The sequence below is a fragment of the Propithecus coquereli genome, unplaced genomic scaffold (genome assembly GCF_000956105.1).
Source record: "Propithecus coquereli isolate 6110/MARCELLA unplaced genomic scaffold, Pcoq_1.0 Scaffold241, whole genome shotgun sequence".
NCBI classification, from domain to species: Eukaryota; Metazoa; Chordata; class Mammalia; order Primates; family Indriidae; genus Propithecus; species Propithecus coquereli.
In genome coordinates, this window is record NW_012147964.1 from 3,431,633 (window position 1) to 3,453,214 (window position 21,582).

Sequence of the window (21,582 nt, forward strand, 5' to 3'; positions counted from 1 at the left end):
CTCAACAAATACCAAAGTGTCTTTGTGCCAATAACTCCTTGCTTAGAGAACAATTTAAGAAACTAAGTAAAAATTAAACCTACTTGTGTATTTAAAATACACTTCAAATCATCCATGAGTCCAACAAACTGTAAACATAAAAGTTTTATTTACCAAATTGTAAGAGAAAAAAACTACCTGCTCACATATATGTAGTACAGCTAACAGTATTTAGAGAAATATTTTTCACCTGTTTATTTGTAAATAGACTATAAATACACTCCTTATATGTTCACTTTATAGATGAGGTACTCATAAAGGCAATACCATATTTACAACTTTTATAAGCTCTTTCTCCTGGTGTGAATTTTCTGGAGCATTGTACACGAATTCATTTGCAGGAGGAGGTCCCATATTACACTTATAGTGTTTTTCTGTAGTGTGTATTCTCATGTGTCTTCTTAAGGATGAGGAACAATTAAATGCTTTCCCACAATGCTTACATATGTAAGGTTTCTCTCCAGTGTGCAGTCTCATATGTATTGGTAAAGATGATGGCCATTTGAAGACTTTCCCACATTCCTTACATTCGTAAGGTTTCTCTACAGTGTGTGTTCGCACGTGTTGTTGCAAAAGTTCAGGCCAACTGAAGGCCTTCCCACATTCCTTGCATTCATAGAGTTTCTCTGCAGTATGCCTTCTCATATGTTTTTGTAAGGATATGTGGCAATAGAAAGCTTTCCCACATAGCTTGCATTCATATGATTTGTCTTCAGGATGCATTCTCACATGTTCTCGAAAGCAAGCAGATAAACTGAAGGCTTTCCCACATTGCTTACATTCATAGGGTTTCTCTCTAGTGTGGGTTCTCATATGTTTTCGTAAGGATATGGGCCAATTAAAAGTTTTCCCACATTGCTTGCACTCATAGGGTTTCTCTCCAGTGTGCACTCTCATATGTCCTCGAAAGGATGAGGGATGACTGAATGTTTTCCCACACTGGTTACATTCATAGGGTTTCTCTCCACCATGAGTCCTTTCATGTCTTCGAAAGGACTGGGGATAAATGAAAGTTTTTCCACACTGTTTGCATTCATAGGGTTTCTCTCCAGTGTGAATCCTTTCATGTCTTCGAAAGGACTGGAGATAAATGAAGGTTTTCCCACACTGTTTACATTCATAGGGTTTCTCTCCGGTGTGCGTTATCATGTGTCTTCGAAAAGCCGAGGAATAACTGAAAGCTTCTCCACATTCCGCACATTTATGTGGCTTCTCTCCAGTGTGTGATATCATATGTCTTCGAAATGTTGAGGAATAACTAAAGGCTTCCCCACATTCCTTACATTTATATGGCTTCTCTCCAGTGTGTGTTATCATGTGTCTTCGAAAAGTTGAGGAATAACTAAAAGCTTTCCCGCATTCCTTGCATTTATATGGCTTCTCTCCAGTGTGACTTCTCACATGACTAGTAAGACTTGAAAAATCAATGAAGGCCTTCCCACATTGTTCACACTCATAGGTTTTCTCAGCAGTGTGAATCCTCATATGTCGATTGAGGGAAGAAGTACGAGGAAAGGTTTTCTCACATAATTTACACACATAGGGTCTCTCTCCATTATGGGTTCTCACATGCATTCTTAGGTGTGAACGACAACTGTAGGCTTGCCCACATTCCTGGCACTGATATGGTCTGTGTCCAGTGTGAACTGTGATGTGACTCTTGAGGGACGAATGGTGCATGAAGACTTTTCCATATGCATTGTAATCATACTGTTTTATTCCAGTAGCAATTTTCTTGTAGAGATTAAGATTTGGAATCTGACTGAAGGCTTCTCCACATTGATCTTTACTTTTGTGAAGTCTCTCCACCATATCATTTCTATTAAAAATCAGAAGCATGCTATTAATGGTTTGATTAATAATGATCTATTAATATTTATTAGAATTGCATTTTAACCATTTTCAGTGAAAGTGTAGGTTTTCTCCCCTTTCTGAATTGTTTCAAAGTAGAATAAACACAATGCTCTGGAAGAGGGTTTGACCACTGCCATTATTAAAGGTGTTTCTTATATATGGGGTTTCTTGATAATTGTTTCCAACTGAATTATGTTTCTAACGCTCAATGTCTAAGTCACATTTAAAGAAATATTTTTTGTGAAAATTCTGCTGTGAATAAACAATTTGGAACTAGGCATATGTGAGTTTTCTGTTTGCTTGTGTTTTAAATTTCATGATATACTAAGATTCTTTTCTGGAATACTACTTTATCTTGTAAGTACAACTCACCTCAGATTTCTTCCCTGGTTTGTGTGCTGATCTTCGGGGCTAAGGTCTTCCCAAATTTTTCCTAAAACAGAGGCCCAGGAAACATTTCGGATGAATTTTGCTATTTTAGGTTCCTTGAGTATTTTTTCTCCATAAATATCCTGCTTAGAAACTGACCCATTGGCCTTAAATTGAGTTTCATCATCTGTAACCAAAAAGTGACTAAATCTTTTAAGAAAAAAGACACCTGTTAGCCAAAAAAAGACACTGAAGAGTTTAGCTGTTTCAGGACTTCATCAAGCACAAGGTGTCAAAATGGCAAGCAATTTAATAAACACAATACAATTTTTGCTGGGTTGCAAAAACAAACTCCACTGGGCCCATGAAGCCTATATCCACAATGATGACACAAAGGGAGCTTTCTTTACAGAAAGAAAAATTCAGTTTAATACATAGATTCTCATTCTCATGAGAAAACTAATAGATTCTAGCACTATGACAGCTGTGAGCATGTTTGTCTGATTTGCCAATGCTTTCCCTTTCCACATTGCAAATTTTGTGACAGGTTTGATGTGTAAGAAATACTTGTTCTATAAATAACTAAGTGAAGGAACGATGTCATCCTTACCTACTGAGGCCAGGTTCTGAAAGGTTTCTAGCATCACATCTCTGTAGAGGTCCCTCTGAGCTGAGTCCAGCAAAGCCCACTCCTCCAGGCTGAACTCCACAGCTACATCCTCAAAGACCACTGAATCCTAAAACATCAAACACGTTTACAGGAGGATGGTTGAGACCGACAGCATGGGAGCACTGTATTCGATTCACACATAGTTCACACAAGATTCTGTGGTCTCCCAACATCTACTCTGTGATTCAGTTGTCCAACGTCTTCCTCTTTGTCTACATGCACTTCCTCATGGATTTAACAGCACCTTTAATACCCTGAACGTATCTCTACATTTTTAATGTGACAAATTCAAGACTTACTTCTATCAAAAGGGTTCAGACCACACTGGGGCTATAAAACAAATGCTATACAAATGAAACAGATACTTGCATTTTAAGACCATCAATCCCTTGTGACACAAAATATCTCAGTCCTCCCCTGCGGCACACCACTCAGCACTGCATCCAGCACAGGCTCAAACTTAAATGAAGTTTTATTAGGACTGGGAACTTTTCTTTCTGTTACCTTCACCAAACACGAGGCCAAGGGGCCTGAGGGGACCCAACTTGCAACCAGGGCCAGGGAGACATAATGTCTTAAAGAACCGCAGGTCCAACAGGCTGAACGAAAACATACTTTTAGAGAAGTATTCATTTTAACTTATTTGTGTAATAATGATCCTAGGCTCGGTTTCTACTTTTTCTCTGTGCATTTTCATGGAAACAAAGTTACTGGGAAATTATAGCTCAGAAAAGAGGAAAAACACGCAAGAACTTAGACCTCTACACATTCCATACACTCCCAAGCCCCAGTGCTGAAGCCTTACAACTTTGATCCTCACACACACACACACACACACACACACACAAAGTATGCACAGAGTGAGGTTATACAATCCCCAAACAGCCGTTTTCACCAGAGCCATAAAGATTATTCCTGCTAACCTTACAAATAGGATTAAGAATTCCACTTTGCAAAGAAATTAACTGAAGTCCAAAACTTATCTGACTACAAATTTGCCATGGATATAAAAGATATAAAGGATTCAGCAGTGTCTTCCAACAAAACATTCCCTTGTCTCAAATTCCAGGAGGAAGTGGTTCCCCACATATCACCCTAGACGCCGCACTCTCAATTTCTCACTTCCATATGCCATATTGGGCACATGAGCATGACAGCCCAAACCCTGAGCATAGGAACCACTGAGATAACACGGTTCCTTTAAACCCTGGTTTCTGAAAAAAGATCATCAACCCACTAACATCCATGAGCAGGATTCAGAGAAAATACTGTCATGCAAAATTCTGATGCTAGCATTTACCTACTTAATGTGATAGAATCATGCCTATGGTACCATATTATTGGTACAGGGAATGACATGAACTCCCTGGTCAGCATTCATTGCTCTGAGTACAGGGTATCCGTAATATTTTCCCATAATGAAGTTCCCTGACCTAGTGTGCAGAAAACACTTAATGTTGCAAGCCTGAGACTTTATCTTTAGAAAGGCTTGCTGGTAACAATGGCCTTGGCTGGTGTCTGGGAACCTGGATGTTAGGATTCACACCACCCTAATTAATATTACTCACTGCAAAGAGCACTGTTAATGCTGAACACTTACTTTCCCTCTGGAAGTCTGGAATTTGGGTACCATGCTAGGCAGAGGATGCTACATGCTAGGCAGAGGATGTTTATGTGATCTGCCAGCAATAAAATTCCTGGGAGCTCAGTTTCTAATGAGCTTCCCTGGTAGACATTTCACATGTGTTCTCACAACTCATTGCTAGAGGAGTCAGATGCAGTGGCTCCACTGGGAGAGTTCTCTTACAAGCCTGCGTCTGGTTTCTTTTGGACTTCTTCCCACGTGCCCTTTCCCTTTGCTGATTTTGCTGTGTGCCCCTTTGTTGTAACAAATCATAGTCACAAGTATGACTGTATGCTGAGTCTTGGGAATCCTACTAGCAAGACATAGGGGTGGTCTTGGGGATACCCGATACAGTTGACATCAGAGGTGGGATTTGCTAGAATAACCTTGACTCACTGAAATATGGCAAAAGCAGCATTTGGGAAATGGAAGGATGAAGGGATAGAAGCTGGTGAGCCTTTGGTGCCTGGGTGGCTGTGGAGTCATCCAGGGTAGGAAACAGCAGCTGAGCTACTGTCTGCTGTGAGAATTAAAAGTCCACGCAGGGCTGAGCTCAGGAGTTCAAAACCAGCCTAAGCAAGAGCAAGACCCCGTCTCCACTAAAAATAGAAAGAAATTAATTGGACAACTAAAAAAATATATATACAGGAAAAATTAGCCGGGCATGGTGGCTCATGCCCGTAGTCTCAGCTACTCGGGAGGCTGAGGCAGGAGGATCACTTGAGCCCAGGAGTTTGAGGTTGCTGTGAGCTGGGATGACGCCACAGCACTCTAGCCCGGGCAACACAGTGAGACTCTGTCTCAAAAAAAAAAAAAAAATTTTTTTTTCATTATCTTTCTAATTAATAGCAACAGCAAGTTAGAAAACTGATCTTTAAAGTGATAACACCATGGTAAAAACCAAATTTAATTGAGTACTAAAGTCTAATGAAAGATATAAAAAGAACCCAATGGAAAAATTCACAAACAATATTGGATAACATCAAAGCAAAAGGAAATAAATGGATAGATGGCAAATGCTCCCAGAAAGAACTCAGTGTCACCAAGACATCAACCCTTCCAAAAGAGACCTCTGATCTTAATAAAATTCCATTAAATGCGTGAACCATATTGGACTTGATAAATGCTCATTTTACAAACCTAACAGAAAGAACAAATGTCCAAAATTAGCCAACACGTCTTGAATAACAAGGTGCAGACTAGCTTAATATTCAGCAAGATTTCTAAAGTACAGTCATCCCGATGTTATGGGCATTTGCAGCAGAACAGTCAACTCATTCAATGGAAAGGAAGAGCGTCCTGCCCCCGGCCCTCGTGTTTGGGGAAATGTGGTTATTGCCAGGGCAGTCACTGCAGAGCAGTGGCAGAGATGACACATGCGTTACTACACGGGGCAGTAACAAATTCTTATCTAAATAAGAAAAATGTCTTGTATTCCCACCTATTTCATGACCAACATTCATTGTAGATTTAAGGAAAGAGTATTGCAGGTCGTTGGAATCAGAACAGAAATCATACACTGCCACAAATTCCCCACCATGCCAAGGAGAACAACTGATATTTCGGTGAATCTTTATAATGCACCAATTTACCTGTGAAACGTGTTTGTAGAAATATATTTATTTCCCTGCAGCCAGACTGAAGGGGACATTTTCTCTATTTCTCTGAGATTCTTTTCCCCAGGAACATTGTCAAGGCTAAGCCCTGGAATCCCACTGGTTATCACTCAACAGAAAGGAAGAGACCTGAGAATCTCACTACACGCTCTCCAGGGCAAAAAATAAAAAGTAAAGAAGAATGTTTAACAAATCTCAAAACTGATTTGACACTAGAAAAAATAAATAAATAAAAAATAAATAAAAGGAATGTTTAACAAATGGAATGTAAATCTGAAACATTAATTTTTTTTCCTGATAGTCACCCCTTTGGAAATATTTTAGCTTATCTTTCAAGCTCTGTTAATTAAATGTATGTTATATTTACTGAAAAAGTGAGGCTCCAATAAGTGAAAAAATCTTTTCACAGGGACAAACCCAGCGAGGAGTCGTGTCTGGCCATCCTACCAGGAGGAATATCTACACCCCACCTGCTCATGGAAGTGTTCCCTGAACAAAGGACACTGGATGTGGCCCGCTGTGTGTGTGAAGTGCACTTTGCTTTTCGGGTCGTTACACTCCCTTCCAGGTTCGGGGTCCTCTCGTGTCTTGGTTACTGTTTCCTCCTTGTGTGTGAGAGCCCAGGGCCGGGAGTCACCTGTCTTCCCCCCTTACTACCAGCATCTTGCGGGTAAGAGACCAACCACCGTGTCCCCAAGAAGGACACTGGGACTTAGGGGAGCAGGTCCGCGTGCCCAAGGGGTGGGCTGTTCACATGGGGGTGCCCGGCGATTCCTCCCAGACCGGGCACCCGGTAGCTCCCCGGGGACCCCCGCCGCACCCCGCGCTGTCCTGCGGGGCAGCCCGGCGGGTCCCCGAGCGCGGACAGCTGAAAAGACACCAACCAGGGCCCGACCCACCGCGGCTCCGGGATGCCAGTCCCGGGAAGGCCCTGGAGGAGGGCCCGGGACTGTTCCCGCGAGGCTGGGGGCCCGGCTTCTCGCTCCTGCCGAGCGGAGGGACGCGGGAACCAAAGCCCTGGAGAGAGACGTCGGCCACGCTGCGCACGAACAATGGGCAGGACCCGCGACCTCTGGAGCGCGGAGGGCGGCACCAGCTTCCCTCACTGCGGAGGCCTCGGGGAGCCGGGCAGGCCCCGACCACCCTGAGGCCGCCTGACCGGGTCCCGGAGCCTCCCTGAGGGTCTCGCCGGCCCCGCGCACTCACCATGTCCCACCCGCTCCTGGGCGCTCCGGGGCAGCTCCGCGGCCAGTGCAGGGGAGCGCGCCTGGGATCGGGACGCCTGCGCCGCTCGGGGACAGGTGGGGCGGGCGCGCGCGGCCTGGGGCGTGTACAGCGACAGCCCGCCCCCGGAGCCTGATTGGACAGTGGTCGGGGCAGCGGGGCCCCTGATTGAACAGTGCTGACCATGCCTGCGCCCCTTATTGGAGAGTTCCCCGCCCCTCATCCCTCTGGGGCCTTTGATTGGGCAATACCCCCTAGGCACCGCCTATGTGCCCCCTGATTGGATAGTTCTCTACGACCCGCCCCCGGCAGCCTGAGTGACAGGCACGTCGCGAACACCGTGGCTGACCCCGCGGGCCGGGGACCTTCGCATCTGGGCTAACTTGCTCCGGCTCTTCCCGGACGAGGGCGGGAACTCCAGACGCAGTTTCCCCACCCAGCGACCCTGGTCCAGGACAGGAGTTGTCAGGGCAGGACGGGGCGGCCTGGGGTTCTGCGGAGACGGGCGGGCCTGGGCCACGAGGTCCACCGGACAGTTCCCCGCGACTCAGACAAGACCCTCAGCGTGACGTCACCACGTCGGCTCCGCGTGGACGTCCGACCACGCACGCCGCTGGAACTGGAGGCCGGAGCCCTCTGACCCGGGGGTCACTGGAGCTCGCAGCTCCGCCTGGGGCAGGACCTCTTCTCCAAACCACCAGATATGAGATGTTCACTAAAATCTTCAAATTCAGATTTTACACTATAAGGAAATTTATTTCACATCAGCTTCTTAGTGTATCCCCAATTGATTTTGAAAATTAAAAGGCTCTATTGCACAATATGAATGCACCTAATACCACTGAACTGTACACTTAAAAATGGGAGACTGAGGCAGGAGGATCGCTTGAGTCCAGGAGTTGGAGGCTGCAGTGAGCTGCCATCAAGCCGTTGCACTCTACCCAGGGTAACAGAGTAAAACTCTGTCTCAAAAAAAAAAAAAAGCGGTTAAGATGGTAAATTTTGTGTGTATTTATTTATTTAAATTTATTTAAAGTTGTATTTTTTTAAAATGTCTGTGATATATCCCTATGGCAATTGAATTCCTATTTTAACTGATGTAACACAAAGCAAACAAAATCTTATTTGAGATGGACCTGAAAATTCTTCATACAGTTAATAGACGCACCTAATGCGTTTAATGGCTACTGAATTCAGAAAACATTGTCTAGCTTAAGTGAGCATACAAACTCTGATATCATTTGTCATTTCATTTACAAACAGAAATGTGGATTGCACACATCACGAAGTAAAGTGTAAAAGGGTAGCTCTGACATATAAGGATCATGGCCCCCAAAGAAGTCCACATCCTAATCCCAGAAACCTGTGAATATGCTACCTTATAGGTAACACAAGGGCTGGGATTCTGTTAAGGATCTGAGATGGAGACACTATCCTGGATTATTGGGTGGACCCTAAACATAATCACAAGGGTCCTTAGAAGAGGGAGCAGGAGAGATGCAACAACATTAGCAGAGATTGGGCTGGTGAAGGGCCATTAGCTATGGAACATGGGCAGCTTCTAGAAACTAGAAAAGTCAAAGAACAGGATCTCCCCTAGACTTCCAGAAAACATACCCCTGCACACCTTGATTTTAGACTTCTGACCTCCAGGACTGTTAAGAGAATAAATGTTGTCTTACACCACTAAATTTGTGGTATTTGTTGCAGCAACAACAGGAAACTCATATAGTGGGGCTGAAGCACAGAGACAATGGCTTAGTACATGGCACAAACAACTCCTGTTCCCAATCTCGTATTTCATGAGATTTTGAACCTTCTATGTGCACCTTCTTCAACATCGCTCTGCTCATACTACAGAAAAATGGATCTGACAGTTTTTCAGAGAATATCTTTGCATCTTTGTGTTTGAAATATACTGTTTTTGGATAGGTCATCCAGGATAATTTCTGTCTACAAATTTTATCCCAAACCATAAGTATCCATTAGCAAGACATAATAATGGAAAGTTGATTTGGAAATGAAATTGGAAACTTATTATTAATATGGCTAAAGTAATAGAACAAGCCAGATTCTGAATCACAGAAACAGAAAACACACCTTCTTCTCCAGCATCTATGGAAAACTTCTAAAACCCAATCACATGGTAAACTGCAAAGCAAGCTTCGATAAATTCCAAAGACTGAAAACAGTAGACACATTCTCAGACTACAGAGCAATAAAAGCAGAAATTTAATAAAAGAAAAACATGAAAATTGTCTATGAAAACCCCACAGTTCACGTGATACTTAATGGTGAACGACTGAATGATTTTCCCTAAGATCAGCAACAAAGCAAGGGGTACACTCTTACCATTCCTATCCAGCATGACACCAGAGGACCACGCCAGTACAATGAGAAAAAGATTTAAGAAAGAAAAAAATATACTTAAACAACAGAAACTTAAAAAATATATTCTGTCTCAAAAGACTTTTGAGTCAGACATATTGAATCAAAAATTTGTAGATTTGGAAACCACTTAACATTTCACATGTGAAAACAAAGCTATACTGGAGCTCTCCTCCAGGTAAATTCATCTTCTCGGATGCTCTGATGATTCATCTCAGAAAGGTCCTACCTGAGGCTGGTCCCTATGCTATTATCTGTCACAGAAGCATCGTGTTCGTGTTCTCCATAGCATCTCCCCAAATCTATAATTACTTAATTAAAGTATTTGGTTACTTGCTTAACATCTGTCCCTACCCCTCACTCCTGTACGGGGCAGGCTACCAAATGTGCAGGACTCACAGCAACATGAAAGCGGGTAGGGGCTTTTTATTATTAAAATTATAACGATTTGATAATATCTCATTATTATTTCTCAAAATGATTAAGAATATAAATGTGGGAGTATTAAACCAATCACAGGACAGAGTCAAGCCTTGTGCGACTGCAGGGGTCACATGCCCGAAAAGCTAGTCCTGCTCCTTCGACACTGGAATACATGTCCAGTGAGGGCAGCAACCCTGTCTGCCTTATACGCAGTCACCAAAGAGTTTAGGTTCTCTATGAATAATTGTTGGAGGGAGGGAGATATCAAGACTGAAAACAGTGTACTCATGATACCTCTAAGTCAACTTTTCTCAAGAATATAGGCCAGGTGAAGTGGCTCACACCTGTAATCCCAGCACTCTGGGAGGCCAAGGCAGGAGGATTGCTTGAGGCCAGGAGTTTGAGATCAAGAGTATGCTAAAAGCTACAGATGCTTTCCCCAGAAAACACATCTATGCACCAACACACATTTGGCATACAGTTCAAGGTTGTTCATGGAGCCCATAAGAAACTTACCCATCAACCAAGTTGAGCCTACATAGACCCCACATAAAGGATCTCTACTTTAAGGAAAGGTAACAAAATTCCTATGAATGGGTCCCATTTGGGTGAAAGGAGAGCTGAAACCTCCCTCATTAGTTCTTAGAAAAAGGGAAGATTCAGAGAAAAGTTAGGTAACTCCCAAGGGGAAATCTGAAAACCACAAACTCCCCTGTGTACCTCCTTGATTGGCCACATGGCAAATGAGGCATTGGCTTTGTATATGCTGCTAGAGTTCAAATCCAGATTCTACTACTTTCTAATTGCGTGACCTTGAGCAAGTGACTTTATTTCTGCGTCCCCTTCTGTAATATGGAGTATGAATAGCGATTATCTTATGGGGCCATTGTGAAGGTTAAATGAGGAACCACATGTAAGTATTGGACTGGTGCCAGGCATACACTAAACACTCAATAAATTTTAATGATGATGTACAACCATACTCTTGGGCTCTACTCTGCCAGGTACATCTCACAGCTGGGACTTTTCCCAGGCCACCCAAGGTTGCTAAACTTCCCCATTTTCCAAAACCTCCCCTATGGTATCTTTGCCATCTTGGTGTCCAGAACTTCCTCTGATGCATCAATGAAGTTCCACATTCCATCTGATTCTTGCTGCCGTTTGATTTTTATTCATTGTCAAAATGATTACAACAATACAAATGAAATGGCCAGTGACACAAAATCACACATAATCAGATAACCTTGACTAATAATCAGATAAACTATTCATTTTACATGTCTGTCCAGCCTTTGTCCCTTTGTGTGTCTGTGTAAATATATATATATGTATGTACATACACACAAACTTATAGACTTCATTGGATCAAATTGCACACACTATTTTGCATCCTTTATTTTTTTTTTTACTTCACATCCAAAGCCCTTGTCATCTTAGCATACACTCTGCTTTGCCATAGGAGTGCATGAGAAAAATTAAGAACTAGCTAAGTGACCAACAGGGGTGGAATGACTAAGTAAAATATTGAAACAAAATACTGAATGTTGAATTAATAAGTTGAAAGTGAAAACAGAATACCTTTTGTTTCAGCAACTAAATTAACATGTGATAGTTTTCAGCAAAATTCCATTCCATGTTAGCATTCCCATTGGCCAATCTTTTCTAAGAGGGTGGAGCTCATTGGGTACAGCTTAACGGTGATTTCTCCCATTAAAAGGCCCCTTCTTAGTTCTGTACCACAGAGCTTGCTTTGAAGAACGTGACATGAACCTACTTCCTGTCAAATAGTACATCACCCCAGGGCAAAGTCTAACCATGTTTATATGTCAGAGTGCTAAGATGTGCTTTACGAGGCAGCAAGCAATTGCTAAAATCCAATAAGGTGGCTGCTCTGATAGAACGCTTTCGCACAGTCTATTATTTTATAGGTTTTCTGGCTAGTGTGAGTTTTCTGATGTGTGATAAGGGAAGAGCTCTGGCTGAAGGCTTTCCCACACTCATTACAGCTGTAAGGTTTCTCTCCAGTGTGAGTTCTCTCATGCCTCACGAGGGAAGACCTCTGGCTGAAGGCTCTTCCACACTGGTTACACTCATAGGGATTCTCCCCAGTGTGAGTTCGCTCATGCTGGTTGAGAGAGGAACGATCACTGAAGGCTTTTCCACATTCATTACATTCATAGGGCTTCTCGCCAGTGTGCGTTCTCTTGTGCAAAATCAGGTAAGAGCTCTGGCAGAAGGATTTTCCACAGTCTTCACATTTATAAGGCTTTTCCCCTGTATGAATCCTCTGATGTTGAGTCAGAGACGAAATCCTGTTGAAGGCTTTCCCGCATTCGCCGCAGGCGTAGGGCTTCTCTCCAGTATGAGTCCTCAGATGGCGTGTAAGGGTTGAGCTGTGTGTGAAGGCTCTCCCACACTCCTGACACTCATACGGTTTCTCTCCCGTATGAATTCTCTGATGTTCACTCAAAGAATGTCTCCGGTTAAACACCTTCCCGCACTGGTGACATTCAAAGGGTTTCTCTGCTGTATTAATTTTGTTGTGCACAGTAAGAGCCATACTATGATTCAATGGTTTCCCATTTTCCACATACACAGACGATTTCCCCCTGGTTTGAGTTCTTTCGTGTTGAATAAGGCGACTGTTTTGGCTGAGGGCATTTCCACATTCATTACTTTCACAGGGTCTCTGAGCTACATATCCCAACTGATGGTGCTTTAAGACAGAATCAGATACCAAACTCTCAATATCTAGCTCACTGTCACAGACACGTTTCCCTACTGAGCTTCCCTGAGATAGAACAAGGTCTGAGCTCGGATTACTGCTGTCGCCAAATCCACACCATGCAGTTGCTTTCTGCTGAGCAACTGCCTTTATTTGGATGGATGCCATTTGCCTCAAAAGCCCCTGGGGGGTATCATGGTTCTCCTTGAATTGGTCACATCCCCAGTCTTCTACGGTAAGCCTTATGATATTCACACCACCAGATGGTTCTTCCCCCAAAACCACCTTCTTGTAAATTGATTCTTGGTTTTTCAGTCTTTTCTCCCAATCTGAAATACATTGGAGGAAAAAAAATATTTTTGGAGGAAGAAACTGCTACTTTAATAATGGGGAGACAAAAGCCCTTCCAACATATACAAGACCCATGTGGGCTGATGGTCAAATATCAGCTTTCGACACAGGGGAAGGATGAGAAAGAGAGAGATGGATCAGTAAAGAAGACACTGAGCACAGGACACAGCGTGAGAAGTTTGACAATGATAGAGAAGAGGGAAAAGTGGAAGTATAGAAGCAATTACTCAATAATGATGGGAGAATAAGGACGGCAGAGAGAAGTATCCAGAAAGCAAGAAGACATATAACTACAAAAAAAGGCAGAATGGCTTCAAGAAGAAAATGGGGCCAGGTGCAGAGGCTCACACCTGTAATGCCAGCACTTTGGGAGGCTGAGGCAGGAGGATCGCTTGAGCCCAGGAGTTCAAAGTTGCAATGAGTTATAAATGCACCACTGCACTCCAGCCTGAGCAGCAGGGCAAGACCCTGCCTCTAAAAAAAAAAGGCTCACCTGAACAGGAGGCCTGGGGAATTTGTTTTTCCTCCACCCACAGGGCTTCTCTTTGCTGCAAATGAAAAGGCTCCACTGGCCGAAAGAGTGAATACCCGAACCATGGGGAAAGCCTTGTGACTTGAGGGGTCTGTGCTGGGGAAAATGGACCATCCTTGATACCTGCATCAGTACTTTGGTTCTTCAGGGCTTCTGAAAGAGAGAAGAGTACATTTGAGAGGCAGCACATTGCCTGAGCTAGAGATTTTATTTTCCTAATTTAAAAAATCTTGGATTCCATTTGGATGCTATGTTTCCCCCAAAGAAAATATACAAGTGGTAAATAAGCTCATTAAAGATGCTCAATGTCATTAGTCATGAGGGAAACACACACCAAAACTACAGTGAGACACCATTTCGCAGTGGGATAATTAAAAAAAAGTAAGTGCCGGCAAGGATGTGGAGAAATGAGTTTACGCTGCTGGTGGGAATGGAAAACAGACATAGCTGTGGTGAGAAACAGTGTGGCGCTTCTCAAAAAGCTAAATTCTAGGCCGGGCGCAGTGGCTCACGCCTGTAATCCCAGCACTCTGGGAGGCCAAGGTGGGAAAATCGTCTGAGCTCAGGAGTTCGAGACCAGCCTGAGCAAGAGCGAGACGCTGTCTCTACTAAAAATAGAAAGAAATTAATCGGGCAACTAAAAATATATAGAAAAAATTAGCCGGGCATGGTGGCGCATGCCTGTAGTCCCAGCTACTCGGGAGGCTGAGGCAGGAGGATCGCTTGAGCCCAGGAGTTTGAGGTTGTTGTGAGCTAGGCTGATGCACTACACTTTAGCCCAGCAGAGTGAGACCTTTTCCAAAAAAAAAAAAAAAAAAAAGCTAAATTCTAAACGTAGAATTACCATATGACCCAGCAATTCCGCTCTTAGGCATTTACCCAAAGAACCGAAAACAGGGACTGAAACAGATACTTGTTCAGTAATGTTCACAGCAGCGGTATTCACGACAGCCGTGAGGTGGAAACGGCACGAGTGTCCATCAACTGACGGATAAATAAAATACGTTATATACGTACAGGGCAATCTTACTCATCCACGGACAAAGCTCTGACACAGGCTATAATGTGAGGAGTCTAGAAAACATCATGTCCCGTGAGAGACACCAGACACAAAAGGGCGCATATTATATGATTCCATTTGTATGAAACGTCCAGAATGGGCAGATCCACACAGACAGAGAGTGGATTAGTGGTTGCCGGGGACTGGGGGGCGGAGAGGAGTGGGAAGTCAGTGTTTAATGGGTGCAGAGTTTCAGTTTAGAAGGATAAAAAAGTTCTGTCAACGGATAGTTGTGTTGATTGCATAACATCATAAATGTGCTTAATGCCACCAAACTGTATACTTAAAAAGCAAATTTTATGTTACGTATATTTTACAATAGAAAAAGATTTTTAAAAAATTACGGCTCTTCACGTTGGCAGAAAGAGTTATACATGCTCCGACTCCGTACCCAGGAGGAATCAGAGACGTTATCTGTGGCTGAACTAAGACATGCAACTCAACGGCCACTCTAGCTACCACCTACTGAGGGAATAAGGTCATCTGATCTGTCAGAGAAATCAGGAGACTGTGAAAGCCACAAGGCCAGGAGCCACGTCTGTCGTGTTTACCGATGAATCCCCATGTCCCAGCACGGTGCCTGACAACAGTGAATTCGAGATCAATGAGGAATCGATGATTGCGGGAATGAATGGTGCTTGTCTTACCCAGGGAGGCCAGGTTCCTGTAGTTCTCCAGCGTCACCTCTTTGTACAGCTTCCTCTGAGCAGGGTCCAGGAACTCCCACTCCTCCGGGGAGAAGTCCACGGCCACATCCTCGAAGGTCACTGATTCCTAAAATATCACGGCAGTTCTGCTCAAGATGCGTCCAGCCCCACGCATGTTCCTGGGAGCAGGGGTGAGGATGGTGGCACCACGGAAGTTCAGAAAAGTCAGCGAAATGCTGACGTCTGTTTCTACCAGCTGCCTTGTGGGTACCTGTCTGTGGTTTACAATCAGAGGAACATACAGACTCTCGGCCCGCCGTAAACACAGCAAGGAGGACCCGTGCACAGGTCCGAATGAAATATTTTGCCTATTTCTTATTGGGCTGGTTATTCTAACTTCCAGATCTGCGAGTATGACATTCCCACTTGAGGATCTCCTGCTGCTGGGGCCAGGCGCAGTGCCTCACACCTGTAATCCCAGCACTTTGGGAGGCTGAGGCAGATCACTTGAGCCTGGGAGTTCAAGACCAGCCTGGACAACATAGCGAGATCCTGACTCTATAATAAATAGAAAAGTTAGCCAGGTGTGGTGGCACCTGTAGTCCCAGCTACTCGGGAGGCTGAGACAGGAGGATCCCTTGAGCCCAGGAGTTGGAGGCTGCAGTGAGCTGTGATCACGCCAATGCACTCTAGCCTGGGTGACAGAGCAAGACCCTGACTCAAAATAAAGGGAAAAACATGAGGGCCCTGTCTGCCCCTCAATCTCTCTCAGCAGAGAGAGGGTGGGCAGGAAGTCCCACCCCACCCCACCACTCAATAAAAAGGGTGCTTTTCTGGGCAGCCCTCCCTGCTCTATGGGGGATGGTGCTAGAGCCCACCTCTCTCCTAGGGCCAGGGGCTCTGCTCCCTGGATCTACCCAATGTCTGTCCTTACACGTGGGCGAAGTGCGAGTACTAGAAACAAAAACTCACGGGGACTCTCCTGCGTTTCCCACATAGCGGGGCGGGGAGGGGCTCCTTCTCTAACAGTGACTGACATTCTGACGAGTTTGTTCCCTCCAGATATCCTGGGCACCTTTCAGGAGAACAAGGATGTCTCACCTGGGACCAGGGAGGCAGGTACCCAGCCGCCATTCTCGCCTCTGGGGAAAGCAGGTTCCGGGGCCAGCCGAGCTGCAGAAAGGAGAGAGACGATGTGAAGACCAGACCCAGGCCAGTCCTCAGGTCCCGGAATCCTTGGCTAGAGACCCCTGCACCGCCTGGGGCGACCTCCATACGCAGAGGGAGGTAGAGTGAAGCCAGGACTGAGGCCAGGGACCTTAAAGGCTCCATTTGATGGACGGAGGTACGGAAGCTCTTGCAAGCAACCAACTTACCGGAGTTTACGAAACATACGAGCCCTACCGAGAAGTGAAGCACCCTGTGAGTTTCCTGTGGCTGCCTTAACAGGGAACCACAGACCCGGTGGCCTCAAACAACAGGAATTTATCCCCTCTCAGTCCTGGAGGCCAGAGGTCCGAGACTAGGGCATCAGCAGGGCAGGGCCGCGTTCCTTCTGAAGCAAGGGGAGGTTCTTTCCTACCTCTCTCGGCTTCTGGTGACATGAGTGGTGTCCTTCTAAGAGAGACAGACAGACACAGGGGAGGTCGTGTGGTAATGAAGGCAGAGACTGGAGTGACGCAGCTGCAAGCCGAGGAATGACAGCCACTGCCGGTCACCACCAGCAGCAGGGAGAGGCAGGAAGGATCCTCCCCTGGAGACTTGGAGGGAGCAAGCACGGCCGTCCTGCCACACCTTGATTCCAGGCTTCTGGCCCCCAGACTTGGGAGAGAGTCAGTTTCTGTTGTTTTAAGCCATCCAGTTTGTGGTAAGCTGTGACAGCAGATGCAGGACACTCACACAAGGACCAAAGGCGAATGGAGACACCGCTCCCTGCTCACCCCTCAGCCTTGCCACCTTGGAGCTGCCCCCAGGGGATGCTTTGCAAGTGCCCTCGAGGATTTGCAACCTGCTAGCTCCCCTCTGCTCCCACTCAGGGTAAGGTTCCCTCTTTGCTCGTAGGACCTTAAATTGCAGCTCATGCAAAGGGCACAGGACCTCCAGCCCCTTAGCTCCTGCAGATCAATTCTCTCCCACCCGCCTGTGCTTCCCAGGACCCTCCTCCCTCCTGGCTGACCTCAGCAGCTCCGTCAGACGCCCTCATTCTCCTAGACCTAGGCACCTAGACCGGGAGAGTCCCTTCCAAGGTCTGACCCCTGAGACTCACGCCTGCTCCACAAGAAAGGCCGGATGAGGACTTCCTTGCAGAGAAAAATGAAATCAAGCCCAGGCAGGGGAGAGGCAGGGAACCCGGTGTTAAGGGAGACCAGCTGCTTCTTCACTCCTCGGCAGGCCTGCATGGGCACAAACAGAATGGGCTTTTGGTACCTTGTCACCGGGACCACAACACTGAGGCGTAAGCCAGGTCTCTCCCCGGGGCACTGTGGACACTGGGATGGGATCGTTCCCCAGGGTGGGGCCGTCCTGGACACTGCAAGGTGCTGAGCAGCATCCCTGGCCTCCACCCACCCCATGCCAGGAGTACCCCTTCCCCAGTTGTGACAACAACAAATGTCCCAGATGTCTCCCAGAGTCCCTGGGGGCGGCGGGGCAGAGCTGCCCTAGGTGAGACCCCCTAGGCTAGGGGATTCCATGGACCCCTAAGACAGTCTGTGTCCCACAGTCCCCTGCCCTGCTGAGGTCCTAGAAGGCTGCGCACCTTTAAATCCACACCCTGAGTAGGGAGGGAGAAAGGAGGGGAGTTCCTGGAGCTGGGGGTCCCCTGGTGTGTGCCATCTGCCCCGTTGGGAGTTTATTCCGGTGTCTAGTGTGAAGACAGATCAAATTCAATTTTTTTTCCCACAAATAACTAACGCAGGATTTCTTAACCTTGGTACTTTGAACATTTGGGGCTGATCATTCTCTGGGGTGGGGCGTCCTGGGCACTACAGGTGCTGAGCAGCATCCCTGCCTCCACCCACTCCTTGCCAGGAGCAGCCCCCAGTGTGACAACCACAGATGTCCCCAGACATCTCCCAGTGTCCCCTGGAGGCAGATCATCCCCACTTGAGAACCCCTACCCCAAAAAGGAGCCGAACTCAATCTATACGCGAAGACTTCACGATAAAAGATCCTCGGGGGTCTGTCGCCCACTTGGCCACGGGGGCCGGGGGTCGTGCGCGAGTCGGCCAGCCTCGCCCGCGTCGCCTCCGACCCGACTCGGAGCCCTGGGACCGTCCCCGCCGCCCGGCCCGCTCGGCGCTGCCCCCGAGCCCGGCCCGGCCACTCACGGCGCTGCGGGCCCCACGTGCGCGCGGGTGACCGTCGGGGTGCCGCGCAGCTGCCCCGCGGCGGAAGCGGCCCGCGCAGGCCGACGGCCTTCCCCGCGCGTCCCGGGACCCCCGCTCCGCTCGGCTGCTCGCGCTCCCAGCGACGGCCCCCGCTGCGCCCGTGTGAACTCCCGCCGTCGCCCGCGGACGCGCGTGGACGCGGATCAGCACTGCGCCTGCGCACCGCGAGCCCACGAACTACAAGTCCCAGCACACCCCGGGGCGCGGCGCTGGGCTCCCGGGACTCCGGGGCAGCGATCTGAGTGACAGCGCCCTCTGCGGCCGGGCGGCGTCTTCCCAGGACCGCGGGCCCTAGCGTCCGCACCTGCCTGGGGCGCTCTGAGTTCTGCGGAGCCTTAACGCTAAACCCCCAGTTCCCTCTGAACCGGCTGCGCAGCCCATTCACGCCCGGCCCGGCCGCGACTGCCAGATGCGTGCAGCGGTGCACCCAGTTACACCGGCTGCTGTGGAAAATAAGCGAGAAAACGCGAGTCATGTATTTAGCACGAAGCCTGACACACAGAGGTCTGCCATTAAACATTTATTACTATGTACTAACAAATTATATAAATATGATGCATTCATACCTGTTAAGACTATTGTTTTAATAATTATTCTTTTTTAGAAGTTTGACATGACCAGAAATAATTATTCTTTAATAATATTAACATATTAACTGATGTTATTAATGATAAGTTAATAGTATAAGATTCATAACATTCTTAGTAACATAATACATAATTTTATACATAACACTACATATAAAATTTATATGTAATATATTTATACGTATAACACGATATAATTAAATATTATAAAACGTATATTAGCTATATATTAACATTCATTATGGAATATATGAACATGTCATATATATTAGGTATATATCAATGTTTATATTATATATTGTTATTAGTTATATAATATTTAATATATAACATGATACATATAATTATATGATTTAATAGTTATTTATTAAATAATAACATTTATTGATAAATTATATGTATTTTCTGAGAGACAGAGTCTCACTCTGTCGCCCAGGCTACAGTGCAGTGGAGTCATCACAGTTCACTGCAGCCTCCAACTCCTAGGCTCAAGCAATTCTCCTACCTCAGGCTGCTGTGTAGCTGGAATTATAGGCATAGGTCACCACACCTGGTGATAAATTATATAAATACATAATAAATTGTATATATTTAAGTTATTATTATTGTTATTGGACCAAACCATGATATGTGTTCTCTCTTTCCCCTGAAACTATTTCCTTTCTCACTTTTTTTATCTGTATATCATGCTGTCTATGCAGTGACCCAGACCCTCCATGGTGTGTTTCCTATCGGAGAAGAAACAGGATCCGAGGGAAACGCAGAGACCGACACATAGTTAAACATCCACTGATGATCTCTCGGCACCTGAGATGATGTGCTGTGATGTATAGTTATAAACATGAATGCGACTCTGTCACATGATCAACAGATGCTCGGGCAAAATGAATGGGATCGTTTCTCCAGTTACGTCCCGTTTGCTGCAAGCCTACATTGGGGATCTAGTCTTGAACGCAGACCAGGTGGGAGGCTCCGTCCGGTGCGTGCGTGAAACTGTGGCACGGGTGGCCCAAGCGCAGCTCAGTAATAAACATGATGTATTGAACAATGCTCCAACCCAACTTGTTCAACCCGTTTTTTTCCGTCCTAGTCTGTGGTGTGGCTGAGGCGCTGTGCTGCCCAGAGTCCCCGCTCTGGACTGAAGGACCTATTCTCCCTGCTGTTTACAATGCCACAGACTGACAGTCCTCAGCTTAATCAAAAATAACAGCAGTGTGTTGAGGGGTTTGTAACAAATGTCAAAGTAAAAGCCATGGCAACAACTGCACGAAGATTCATAATATATTCTGGAAGGATAAAATGCACATATACTATTGAAGGGTTCTCATACTGTGCAAAAAACGGTATCATATTACATAAGGATAAACAAGTTAGAGATGCGTGCTATAAACCTTACAGTAGCTAACAAACCCAATGGCAAAACAAAGAGCTCGGTGCACAGCCACAGTGAGCTCAGGCCCCAGAGAGCAGCTCGGGCAGCCACCTGGCCCCGGCCCATGCTGGAACCCGCACCCCGGTTCCCTCTACCCTAAATGCTGAACCCAGGCCTCCCGCCCCACCCTCAAGCTGCCCATCAGTGTCTGAACTGAACTTGAGTTTCACAAATGGACCCTTTGTCCCCTGAACTAGCGAAGGCCCTAGATGCTGAGGCCCCGTGGGCTGTTCCTTGAGAGGCTGTGGCCTCAGCGGGTGCTGCTGCTCGGGAAGTGGACGTGGGTTCTGATCCTGACACACCCCATCTGAGACACAGGGACAGTGACACTGACCCTGCAGGGCCATGAGGACGCAGTAGCGCTTGCCCGGGCTGGAAGCCAGACACACCTGCTGCTTGTAAGAGTCTGACAGGGGCTCCGCCCGCATCAGGGGAGAGGAAGAAGTCTGCCTGGGGCCACAGCCAGAGACAAGGAGCTCTTCTCAGTATGGGAAATAGTCGCACTGGTGGGGGCCTGGGGCAGGTATGAGATCCCAGGGACAAGAGCCAGAACCGCCCCCCCAGGCGGCCCCAGGGCTGGACAGGTGGCAGGTGACTGCATCTTGCACGGGGACAAGGTGGAGGCTGTCTGCAGGCTTGGCACAGGGGAGGG

The 21,582-nt window shown here is 46.4% G+C and overlaps 2 protein-coding genes across 2 annotated transcripts; both read right to left on the reverse strand.

Moving 5' to 3' along the window:
- Positions 1 to 49: 49 nt before the first annotated feature.
- ZNF555 (zinc finger protein 555) lies at positions 50 to 4,067 on the reverse strand. The gene is made up of 4 exons (XM_012646144.1): positions 4,041 to 4,067; positions 2,873 to 2,999; positions 2,266 to 2,449; positions 50 to 1,858 (listed from the first exon to the last, which is right to left on the reverse strand). The coding sequence occupies exons 1-4, from the start codon at positions 4,065 to 4,067 to the stop codon at positions 292 to 294; spliced, it is 1,905 nt and encodes a 634-aa protein (XP_012501598.1). The 3' UTR covers positions 50 to 291.
- A 7,765-nt stretch (positions 4,068 to 11,832) lies between these two features.
- ZNF554 (zinc finger protein 554) lies at positions 11,833 to 16,747 on the reverse strand. The gene is made up of 4 exons (XM_012646191.1): positions 16,624 to 16,747; positions 15,523 to 15,649; positions 13,777 to 13,968; positions 11,833 to 13,261 (listed from the first exon to the last, which is right to left on the reverse strand). The coding sequence occupies exons 1-4, from the start codon at positions 16,654 to 16,656 to the stop codon at positions 12,075 to 12,077; spliced, it is 1,539 nt and encodes a 512-aa protein (XP_012501645.1). The 5' UTR covers positions 16,657 to 16,747; the 3' UTR covers positions 11,833 to 12,074.
- Positions 16,748 to 21,582: the final 4,835 nt, after the last annotated feature.